Below are 12,150 nucleotides of genomic sequence, written 5' to 3'. Positions count from 1 at the left end.
TTGCAGGCTGCAGCCGATCAATGACTCTCTCGTCATTGATGTTCCTATCTCTCTCTCCCCCTCCTTTTCTCTCTCTGAAATCAATAAAGATATATATATTTTTTAAGTCATACTATGAGATAAGCTCCATCCAACTTCCTTTCTTATTAGGAGCCAGCATTCCTAGTGAGGTACAAAGAAAGCATTTTGCTTATACACGTTGCAGGTTGATGCACTAATGCAGAACCAACCTTCCAGACTGAAGCTAACCAACCCTGCTCATAATCAAGGAAAGAGCAGCAGGAGAGAGTCTAGTCTGAGCCGTCACCTAGGAGTTAACATGAGCTGAGCAGAAATGTCACTGGTGATAACAGCTCATTTGCACATGTGTTGTACCAATGCAAGGACTCCTAAAGATGACAACCTGTTAGGACTATGTTAAATCCAAGGGAGGTCAAGTTTTTGCCAATGAGACTGAACATGATCACCTTAGTTTAAACCTGGGTTGTAATCTACTAGGTCTTGATACAAATTTAGTGGATTATAATCAGCATTTTTTTTAAAAATATATCTTTATTGATTTCAGAAAGAGGAAAGGAGAGGGAGAGAGAGACAGAAACATCAATGATGAGAGAGTCATTGATTGGCTGCCTAGCCTGCAACCCGGGCATGTGCCCTGACCGTGAATTGAACCCCGATCGCCTGGATCCTAGGTCGAAGCTCAACCGCTGAGCCAGCCTGGCTGGGCTATAATCAGCATTTTAAAAAATTGGAATAGGCCCTGGCCAGGCTTGGTTGGAGCATCGTCCCATACACCAAAAGGTTGTGGGTTTGATTCCCAGTCAGTGCATATACCCAGGTGTAGTGGGTTTGATCCCCAGTCAAGGGACATATGAGAGGCAACTGATCGGTTTCTCCCATTGATGTTTTCTCCAGCCCCTCCTCTCTACCTCCCTAAAATCAATACAAACATACCCTCAGGTGAGGATTTAAATAAATAAATATAAAAAATTGGAATAGAGTAGAAAATAGAGTGCATTACATAATAAAATTTAGACATATGTGTTTAAAATTTTGTTACTGTGGGTAGTTATCAGAAACATTTGAAAAACTGCCTTAGCTTGTAGTAAGTTGTTATATGCTACTGCAACTAGGAAAGAAAACTGTATGTCCATTCCCCATCTTTCATGTCACCCCCTGAAAATCATCTGTGCCCTGGCTGGGGCTAGGATTTGCAGTTCTCCCTGCCTTGGAACACACTTGCTGCAGGGTCCTTCCCTCACAATCTTCAGGTCTCTGCTCGGCTTTCACCTTCCCTCTCTTAAATAGCACTCCTTTCTCCCCTCCTATTTCCTTTCCAACTTCATTTTTCACCATAGCAAGTATCAGTCTGACATCAGTTTTACTTGTTTACCATCTGCTCCACTTGGCCACTAAAATGTAAACCCTTGAGGACAGGATTTTTGTCTGTCGTGTTCACTCCTATATTCCCACATCTAGAATGATGTCTGGCATGTATTAGGTCTCAAAGGATGGATGGACAGATGGATAGATGACTGGGAGCATGCAGTGAATTCAGCCTTCAGATACTTCAGACACGTAAGGCACCAAAAGATGAGGACAGCTGAACCCCCTGAGCAACCAAAGTGGGGTACTTTGTAGGGACGACCGCGAATTGAGTACTTAGTGGGGATCCTTCTGCTGAACACGGAGCTGTTCTGTAGGGCAGCCTTCACTGTGGACCACAGCTCTCCCAGGCGTGAAGAGTTTGGAGATACTTGGTGTCAAAATGTCTAGAAGAAAGTCCCGGGGAACGTGGGGTCAGGGGTGAGGGAGGACTTGTCAGGGCTGTTGGAAGTAATGCCTGTTTTCCTCCCAACTGCCCTCCAGGCAGAACTCCCCTGCAGTGCCCCGCCCCCCATCTTGACATCACCCCTCCAAGGGGTCCCCGGAGAAGGAGAGCAAAGGGCTGCTTCATGGGTGCTTGCTTTTACAGGGTTTGTATCCAGATAAGGGAGCCAAGATCCAAAGTAAATGTTCCTGTCCCCTTCCCAAGATCTTCTAGCCTGAAAGGAGAAAACCAACCCTAGGAAATGGAGCATGTCTGCTACTCACCCGTCTCAAATTCAGGGTCGGTCTGCCTGGTTAGGACTCCCCTACCTGTCTACTCCTTGGGTTCTGCCAGGAGACTTGGAAGCAGAGAATAAAATCGGGTCCTTTTTTCCTATATTTTACCCATTCTTTTTAAAAATATGTCCCCCCTAACTCCAGCCACTAAGTGGCTGTTGCTGCCACTTGGCCAGACCAGGGGGCAAAAAATGGCCTCCACCTGCTGCTCTGGAAATACAGAGAATTCTAGGGCACCAGCTAACCAGGAGCTAGGACTTGAAGAGAGAGGGCTCAATGCTGGGCGTATCTCAAGGTCAGGAACCCAGGTTGACTGGGAACCCCGTCTCTGAGACCCAATTTTATGGACGTATAATTTACATCCTGTAAAATGTACTCTTTTTAGTATACGACTCTGAGTTTTAACAACTGCATCTAGTTATATACCCCTTCGTATTTAACTTCTCTCTCCTTCCCCAGCCCCCGGCAACCACTGATTTGTTTTCTGTCCCTAGAGTTTATAATTCAGTTTTTTCTTAAAATAGTATGCAAGTCAAATAAAATATCTGGAAGGTTAAATTCGTCCCACCTGCCTTCAGTTTGCTCTTCTGGTTTAGGCTATTATAAAAGAGAGGAAGCTTTATGTTCTCTGTCAAACTCCCTGGGCAAAGAAACCTGGCTCACCTGCGGGGCCCATCCCCAGCTGGGGGGCGCGCAGGAGGCGGCTGATCATTGAGGACTCTCTCATCATTGATGTTTCAACTCTCTCTCCCTCTCCTTCCTCTCTCTGAAATCAAGAAAGATATATTTTTTTAAAAGTTAAGCTATGTAACCAAGAACACAGACTAGACTGCCTGATTTTGCATCCTGGCTTCTTTATGTAAATAGCTTTCTGAACTGGTCAAGCTGTTGACCTCTCAGTGCCTCAGTTCCTCGTCTATAAAACAGGGGTAATAATTGTACCAACTCCCTAGGTGGTGGTCGTATTAGGTGAGTTAATGTGTGTAAAGGGTTTAGAACAACGCCTGGCACAGAAGGAGTTCTCATTAGCAATTATTAGCACCCACTGAATCCCCAGCGCAGTGCCAGACTCGCGGGAGAGATTCCATACCCTCAGTGAGCCTATACTCACAGTTGCCCCTGTACAAATAAGAATTATACCTGTGAAATGATGGCAACCTACTCAGATTAAGGAATTAAATGCTGGGTTACATAAAATGTACTCTAAAGGAAGGTAATCAATAATTACTTCTAATCCAAAGAGTCAAACTTTCCTTAACTTCCTGCTGCCTTCTCATAATGGCCCCTTCGGAGGAAAACACTCCATTCTCTCTATATTAAATAAGCATATACCCTATAAGTAGTCCAAGGTTTGCCCTCACCTTCAGGCTGGCCATCCTTAAGAGATGGACAATGTCAACGTTTGCTGAGAATCTACAAAGTGCCAAGTTCTATGCTTTCCAATCATTAAGCATTTATTCAGTGTCTATTAGTTATCTAGCACTGTGCTAAGTGCTAGCTATTCAAAAACTTGGGAAAATGCAAAAACTCCTTATGGTGTTTACAGATATGTAAAAAATGGGGAACTATGTGGGGGCAGGGAAGACAGAGGGTGTATGGGGAATCTCTGTACCTTCCACTTAACTTTGCTAACCTAGAACTACTCTAAAAAATTAAATCTTTTAAAAGGGGGGGGGATAGGCAATAGTCTTACTGACAAACATTTATTAAGGAGACCCAAAGGGAAAAGTATTGGATTCTAATGAAAAAGTAGGGTGATGTGGGACAGAAAGGGAAGCCCTTGAGGACAGACAGTACTGTGAGCTGCCTTGAAGGTGGAGAGGGTACAAATGGGGCAGACCACAGGCGGGCACCTCAGCGCGATGCTGAGCATGACTGGAGAAGAAAGCCAGGGTGAGAATTCAGAGGACCCAGAGATTGGGCTGAGAAGTCTGCACTTCATCTTATGGGCTCTTGATGTATTTTTACCTCATTTAAGTGGTAAAACCACCCTCAAAGGATTACAAAAGGAAAAAGAAGCCCTAGCCAGTTTGGTTCAGTGGTTAGAGCGTCGGCCTGTAGACTGAAGGGTCCTGGGTTCGATTCCAGCCAAGGGCAAGTACCTCGGTTGCAGACTTCATCCCAGGCCCTTGTTGAGGCTCATGCAGGAGGCAACCAGTTGACCAGTTGATGTGTCTCTCACACTGATGTTTCTCTCTCTCTCTCCCCCCCTTCCGCTCTCTGAAAAGCAATGGAAAAAATATCTTTGGGTGATGATTAAAAAAAAAAAAAAGGAAACATATCCCTATTCTACAGATAAGAAAGTTGAAATTTAAAAAGTAAGCAAGAACTGGAGGTCTCTGAACACTAAACCTGTGCTTTCTCCACTCCAATTCACAGCATCCCCACTACCATTCAATAAACCCAAAGACAGGTGCTGCTGCCCAGCACTCGCCTGCTCTGAGCTGGGGCCCAGACAAGCTAAAGGTGCCTCTCTTCACCTCAGCCCCTGCCTCCTAGGAACCTGCAGAGGAATCTTCCACAACAACCCACGAACATTCCATGGCTGAACCACCAAAGTTCCCCAGGACACCCAGCTCTCAACCCTCAGATCCCTTCTCCGTGCTGTTGGCCTTTCGTTCTACCTGGAACACCCACACCCCATCCTCTATCTCAAAGCTGGCTAACTCCTTATTGCACTTCCCACACTCAGCTCTAATGTCACTTCCTCCCAGAAGCCTTCCATAACACTCCTCCCTCTCTCTGTGTAATTAGGTGTTCCATCCCCTTGTACTTCCAAGACCCCTCATCTGCTCTACAACTTTCCGTCTTGGGTCACATAGTTCATTTTCCTCATAACTGTAGAGCCACACAGCAGACACTCAATAAAGGATTGTTGAATGAATGAATGAATGAATGAATGAATGAATGAATGAATGAGTGAATGGAGTGGAGTCTTCTTTTCTGCTCCCCCTGCCTCCCTCCCCTGACCACGGGGCCTTCCTTTCCCCACTGCACAGCCTGAGCCAGATCTCTGGTATCTTCCTTCCCGACCTCTTCCATCTGATCTCCCCGGGGGGCTCTGCCCTCATCAAAAAAAAACAAAGCCAGATACAGGTGACATCCAGAACCAGAGGAAATTCCCAGACCTCTCTCCCCTCCTTACTCAGAGGGACAGTGAGAGTTAACTAGTCATTCGGCCTGGAAAGGATGAGGGAGAAGAAAGCCTTGGCCCTGGCGGAGGTCACCCGCACCCTCCTCCGTTGAGTCAGTGGCTGCCTCTGACATCAGCAACAGCCCTATGCCTCAGTCCTCCGGTCTCCCCGCTCCACCTCCTCCCCTCTCACAGTGGCCATAATTCTCCGCAGGATGGCAACAGCGGGGCCTTGAACACTATCTGCAGGGCCTGTCCCACAAAAACCCCCTCCGCACCCCCTCCGCTGGAACACGCACGTGCAGGAGGGCACACGTGTACTGAGGAGGGAGGAGCGGCGTCCCAGCACCACCCACACCTCCCCTTTCCAAGTCTAAGGCAGGCAAAGCCCCCATCACCCCCCTTCCCCACATGAGCAGCGCGGGCCCAGGCCTCTTCCTTTGGCCTTGTCTTCCCTTCGTCCTCTCTCTCTGAGGGCTGGAAACGAAGCCCACGGGCAGGTTTCCTAATTCAAAGGCCACGCTCGCGCCCCCAGCTGCTTCCCCAATTGATCACCCAATAGAGGCAGCAACAGCCTGCTCAGGGCCCTCCCGAAGCTGAGTGCAGGGGGCTGAGGGGCCTGCGCCTGCTCGGGGACAAACGGTCCCACGGGAGGGACAAGGGAGCACACACAAACCATTCCACAAATCAGGGCGGAGATGCGCCGCTCTAGGGTGCTGACAGTAAGGAACGAGTCGTTCCAGAAGGAAGGCTGTACAGAGGCCGGCCACGGTGGGCCTGAGGAATGGGCCAAGGGCCTCGGGGCCGCTGCTGGTGAGAGACGAGCCCAGGATGAGGGCCTCTTGAGTTGCTGGCCCCTTTCCACTGCTTTACCAGGGATTGAAATGGGCGGTGTGGGACTCACCCTGGTCTGTATGGGCTCCGGGCACCAGGCCTGGCTCTGACCAGGTCCCGTCCCTTTCATCCTTTCTGGAGTAAGAGAGACAGTGGGGGGCGGAGGCTGCTACTGCTCCCCGCTTTTTAGACCTTCCCTCTGTGCCCAGTGGTGACAGGGCACAAAACACACAGGAGGCAGACCCTGGGTGAAGAGCGAGTCAGTGTGATTCTCTCGACCTCCCAATATTGTTGCCGGATGAATCTGGTTTAAAATCAACCTCAAGGTCAATCTTAAAGGGGAAAGATTTCATCAGAGGACAGCATGCAGGCTGGGTGGGGATCTCCTCCACTGACGGGGCAGGGTGGGATGGGGGGGTGATGATATGGGGAACAGCAGAGAAGATTCTGCTGCCTCCAGTGTCTCTGATTAGAGCACGGGCCCCCAGAGTGCAGACTCGGGTGAGCACCCCACGACACTGTCTTTTCCGCCTTTCTGCTCATGCCAAGCCCTAGGGTGCAGCCTGCCCAACCTGGGTACTTGGGGAGAGGGAGGGGAAGGGTGCAGAGAGTGGCCAGGCCCAGGTTCCTCTTCTTGTGTCTGTGGCCAGTTCTACCCTCTGCTTTGCGAGCATACAGGACTCAGCCCTGAGGTATTCTCCTGGCACCAGCACAAACCCCTAAGGAGGGGGAACTATCTCTGAACAGGGCTTTGGTGAAGCTGTTACATGGCTGAGTAAATAATTGAACAGTTGAACACACACAGTGTCTGGGGGCTTCCGAGAACTGTGTAAAGATGGACTGAGGATTTGTGTTGCTGTCTTAGCCCTGCCACTGACTACGTGTGTGACCTTGAGCAGGTCCTTTCCACTCTCTGGACTTTGGGCTCCTCACCCAGGGGCTGGATGGCCTCTACCTGCTCCAACCCCCTAAGTGCTTAGCAGACACCCTGGCACTGTCCTAGGCGGCGTCTCCCAAAGCCCAGGGTGCAGTTCACAGAACACCTGCATGGCGATCACCTGGACATTCTATTTTTAGTACAGGGTTCAGGGCCTCAACTCTGGACCTACTGAGTCTGGAGTTTCTGGCGATGAGGGCTAGAAATCTGTTTCAAATAGTACCCGTCAGACGGTGTCTGCTTTCTTCTAAACCGCCTTCACCTCAGCCGCTCTCTCTCCCCCTGCGTCGGCTGAGCCTGGCGCCAGCCTCCTTCCTCCTTTCTGTGCGCTGCTCTACCCCTCCCCTCCCTCCGCCCCCGCGGGCGGCCGCAGCAGTGTGATGTAATCCCTCTATCCTTGACCCCTTCCTCTGTACAGTGATTGATGGCTCTTTTATCTCCCGGTGATGAAGCACAGCCTTCAGCTGGGTGCATTTAAGATGCAGAGCACAGGGTCGCAGCCACAGCTGCAGGACCCAGAGGCAGGCCTTGCCGTGCTTAGGGAGGACGGAAGGAGTCACCTTTGAGCACAGAGGCAGCAGCAGCCGCAACAGTACCGCTTCCCGCCACCAGGAAACCATGCTCCAAGCGATGTTTAAACTGTGTGCCGGGAGCTCCTACAGACACGTGCGCAACATGAAGGGTGAGCTCCCTCTGGGAGAGGGTGTTCGTGGTGGTGACTGGGGCCTCAGGCATGTGGCTTAGTGGGGAAAGTACAGGACAGGGGGCAGGAGAGCAGGCCACTCAGGCTCTGGTCCGAGCTGTGCCTCTTATCGGGTGAGTCTGCACAAGTCTTGTCCCTTTTGGACCTCAATTTTCCCACGCGAAGAACTAGGCTAGAGATCAAGATGCCTTTGTCCCTTCCAGGTTCTGTAATTTCTGGTCTCCCCTCCAGGGCTCCAATCTTCCTTCCACTTTTCCTGACTTAGCCTTCCTCTAGGATTGGTCCCAAGGGTACCAGAAAGGTCCTAGCCACAGTGGTAGAGGTAGGGCTAAGCCTTGGCTCCAACAAGCAGTCCTGGCAAGCCTGAGACATGGGCAGGGAAGAGGTGGGTGGGGAGGAGAGAAAGGGGAGTAAGACAGCAGCAGAGCAAAGACCCTAGCTGCTGGCAGTTACATACACCTTAGGGGACTGGCATCTTCAATTCTCCTGCTGTTGCAGGATTTTTCTGGTTTGAATGAAGCTTCCCTTTTTCAAGAAGGAAACCCTGGTGTGGCCCTTGCCTCCACGCAGGACCGGGACAGCCAGCCCAGATGGAAGGCAGATTTCTGGGCCCTAGAGGAAGCCTGGTGCAGTGTAGCAAGCCCTGGACTGGGAGTTGACCCGGCTCTAGTTCAGGTCCCTGCTAGGAATCTGTATGTTCCTGAGCAAGTCACTTCCCTCTCCAAGGCAGTTTCCTCATCTGTGACAAGATGAAGGGGTGGAAGGGGCTTTCCCACACCTAAGTAACAGTTTCCTTTCCTTCCTGCAGGGCTGAGGCACCAAGCCATGCTGGCCATTGGCCAGGAGCTGAACCGGAGGGCCCTGGGGGGCCCAACCCCAAGTGCATGGATTAACCAGGTCCGGCGGCGGAGCTCTCTGCTTGGTAAGTATTGAGGCTTCTGGGCTTCAACCAGTGGCAGGAGGCTTCCAGGGTGCAAACACTGCATGTGGCTCTGTTCCCAGCCAGCCCTGTGGCCATTCTTAATCACTTTGAGAGGATGGGAATGGAGTTCCTCATGGCCAGATCCTCTCCCTGTCACCAGCAGCTGCCACATCTAACTTGACCTGCAGGCTGAATCCTATGGCTTTGGTCTTGCCTCTTCAGAGGAAAGAGCAGGTCCAGAGATCAAAGGGAGGAGAGCTGGTGGGAAGACAGGGGACCTGTAGAAAACTTGGTCTCTCCTTGGCTGCGTATCCAGGTTCTCGGCTGGAAGACACTCTCTATAATGACCGGGAGCTGGCCTATATCCACCAGGGAGAGGAGGCCATGCAGAAGGCCCTGGGCATCCTCAGCAGCCAGGAGGGCTGGAAGAAGGAGAACCAACAGGTGAGGGAGGGTGTGGAGGAACACACGGTTCCTTACCATGCCACTGCCACCCTCCAGGCCAGCTGGGGGTCCTGCTCTTCTCAGAATTCCTGCCTTGTGCAGCGGTCACTGGGCAACAAATGGTTTTGAGGATTTTCCTTTCCCAAGGACATATCCTCAAATACTCCCTTCCCCCATCAAAGACACCCTGTACTCTCATACTTGAGAAACATCATTCCTGTATCTTTACCTATCCTCCAAAAACACTCTACACCTATTCAGCAGAGACCACCATGGGCTAGAAGTTCCAGTGCCAAGGAAGTGACTGTGTGTTCAGCCTGCCTTATGGCTGAGCTTGCAGGGCTGATCTGGGCTCACCTGCAACTGGGCTGGACTAGAACACGGACAGCCCACGCTTTCTGGGCTCTCTGCTCCCGAGCACTGCACCTTCACTGGGAGCCAGTAACGGGGCATATGTTAGAGGCAGGTGGCTCTACTGAGACTTTGGCTTTATCTTCACCAAAAGCTTACATGCTGCCCATTGCCCAAAGTTCAGGTGAAACCTCTCCTTCCCCAAGTTAACAGACCACCAGTATGGGAGTCAAGAATCTGGGATGTAGCTCCAGCAATGCTCTTAGCTAAGGGTCTCTGGGCAAATACCTATCTCTGTCCCTACATCTTTTTTTGGATGAGGTACTGGACTAAAAAAATCTTTAAGATCTCATCTAACGCTTTTTGTGTGTAATGAGTTGGTCTCTCCCAGGACCTTTGAGCTTCTGAAGTCAAGGCAGGCTCTTTCCAGTTGGGCCTGCCCATGTCTATCAATAGTTACCACCAAGAAAAAGGGCCCAAGGAGTAGGCAGGTCACCTCTGGTCTTCAGCATTTGTATAAGGCTTGTGGTAGGAAAAATCACCTACTCTATTTTACTCAGAAACAGTTCCAGGTTTCCTGATACACAGTTCTTTTCACGGTCCCCTTCCTGCCTTGCCTGGCATTAAGTGCCCTAGACTAGGAATACTGTCCTAGTCTAACTTTATCCTGGGGCTTCTCTTGCTCCCCGATAGGCCAATGGGGACAAAGTGCTTAGTAAAGTGGTTCCAGACGTCGGCAAGGTATTCCGGCTGGAGGTGGTGGTGGACCAGCCCATGGAGAGGCTGTATGAAGAGCTTGTGGAACGCATGGAGGCAATGGGAGAGTGGAACCCGAATGTCAAGGAGATAAAGGTGAGGGGAGCCCAAGTGTGAGTGGCAGGAACCCGGGAGAGCCCAGTCTGAAAGGTGGCCAAGGCTGTGGGTGGTGGTGCCTTACCCCCAGCAATGGCTAAGTAGTGACTCTGGTTCCATGTGGCCTGGTAGGTCCTGCAGAAGATTGGAAAAGACACAGTGATCACCCATGAGCTGGCTGCAGAATCAGCAGGAAACCTCGTGGGGCCCCGTGACTTTGTGAGCGTGCGCTGTGCCAAGCGCCGAGGCTCCACCTGTGTGCTGGCTGGCATGGCCACACAGTTCGGGGAGATGCCCGAGCAGAAAGGTGTCATCAGGTAATACTGGCAGCAGGCTCAAAAGCCCCCTAACCCAGGCCTGGGGGCCAAGCGTGTGATGAGCCCCTGGCTCCAAAAAAAACAATCCTTGGTCCCTACTCTCAGCTTCCTTTTACAAAGGAAGATTCTCATTTTCCATAGCAGGGGAGGAAGACAAGATTAGCCCTACTTATATAGCCAATTTGTCCTGACCCTCCCCAAAAGTTTAAGGACCTCAAAAGTTTCCTAAAGCAAGAGGTAGGGCTGAAGTTGAGCTGGTATGGCCAGATACGGCTGTACTAGTCATTAAATTATCCACACCACTTAGGATGCAGCTGCTACCTAAGTTTCTCAGGGGCCCCAGCCACCACCCTGGACCCTTTCCCCAATCTCTCTGTTATCCAGCAACTAAAATGCACCCAGGAAGCCTCCAGGTTCCAGCTCCAGCTCTAAATAGCATTTGTTCTGATAAGCTCGTAACCATGCCAACTGTTAAATATCACCCCTGGCAAAGGATACTTCTCTCATGAGATTTGGAGAGACCAGGCAGTCAAGAAGTGTGGCTAGTATAAGTCGTCAGCATGGGAATGGAACTGTCCTCCTGACTTGACTTCTCTTCAATTGTCAGAGCTGAACATGGGCCCACTTGCATGGTGCTCCATCCCCTGGCTGGGAGTCCATCCAAAACCAAACTCACTTGGCTGCTCAGCATTGACCTCAAGGTGAGGGGCGTGGGAGGCGGCACAGTGGAAAAGTAGTGAGGGAAATATAGGTCCTTACCACTCCCACATTATCCCACAGAATAGGAAAAAATCCTTCCATTTACAGAGAATCAGACTGTTGAAGGGGGAAGAGGTTAGAGTAATGGCTTTATATTCCACTCTCTCAAAAGCCTGCAATGGCTCCCTCTTACCTCTGGTATTAAATTTCAACTCTGTAGTTCTTTTAGAAAGAAGGAAACTTAGGCCTAGAAAGGTGTGCTAACTAGCTCAGGGTCTCACAGAGTGGGAAGACAGGTCTGTTTGTCTTGAGAGCAAATCCTGTGCTTCTGACAGTTGCACAACAGCAGGGCAGCAATGCAGTCCTCCAGCCCTTGACTCCGGTCAACTACAAGGTTGCTGCTTTAAACAGAGCTAGAAGACCATGACCAAACCAACCCATAATGTTTGTGATAGGGTCCAGAGGTCTCCAGAGTGGACCACCCCCAAGATACCAAATTCTTCTATCTTCTACTCTAGGGATGGCTGCCAAAGACTATCATCAACCAAGTCCTATCACAGACCCAGGTGGACTTTGCCAACCACCTGCGCAAGCGCCTGGAGTCCAGTCCTGCTCCTGAAGCCGGGTGCTGAAGGCCAGCCTGCTGCTTTCCACTGTTCCTGCTGCATTGGCTTGCGCGCTTATAAGGAAAATCCCTCCCAGAAGCCTGCAAGTCTGCTTGAGATCTCCACCTGGGGACAGCGGGCTGGGGTGGCAGTGTACTTACATTATACTAGGGCTCAGACGGGTAAAATGTTAGTACCAAGAAAATAGGGATGGTCTCATATAAAGAGGGTGAGCCTTCTTAACTTC

The 12,150-nt window shown here is 50.6% G+C and overlaps 1 protein-coding gene across 1 annotated transcript; it reads left to right on the top strand.

The window, feature by feature from the left end:
* Positions 1 to 7,628: 7,628 nt before the first annotated feature.
* On the top strand, positions 7,629 to 11,944 carry STAR (steroidogenic acute regulatory protein). Its single transcript, XM_016210563.2, has 7 exons — positions 7,629 to 7,692; positions 8,522 to 8,635; positions 8,952 to 9,079; positions 10,124 to 10,282; positions 10,415 to 10,599; positions 11,207 to 11,300; positions 11,817 to 11,944. Exons 1-7 carry the CDS (start codon positions 7,629 to 7,631, stop codon positions 11,928 to 11,930), a joined length of 858 nt encoding a protein of 285 aa, XP_016066049.1. The 3' UTR covers positions 11,931 to 11,944.
* Positions 11,945 to 12,150: the final 206 nt, after the last annotated feature.

This window comes from Miniopterus natalensis, chromosome 2 (genome assembly GCF_054644295.1).
Source record: "Miniopterus natalensis isolate mMinNat1 chromosome 2, mMinNat1.hap1, whole genome shotgun sequence".
NCBI lineage: Eukaryota > Metazoa > Chordata > Mammalia > Chiroptera > Miniopteridae > Miniopterus > Miniopterus natalensis.
The sequence above is the reverse complement of the archived record's forward strand: the minus strand, read 5'-3'. Positions and strand labels throughout refer to the sequence as shown.

Coding starts and splice junctions, on each gene's coding strand:
- STAR (XM_016210563.2), top strand. CDS start 7,629: ATGCTCCAAGCGATGTTTAAACTGTGTGCCGGGAGCTCCTACAGACAC. Junction 7,693..8,521: donor ACACGTGCGCAACATGAAGG/GTGAGCTCCCTC, acceptor TCCTTCCTGCAG/GGCTGAGGCACCAAGCCATG. Junction 10,600..11,206: donor GAGCAGAAAGGTGTCATCAG/GTAATACTGGCA, acceptor TTCAATTGTCAG/AGCTGAACATGGGCCCACTT.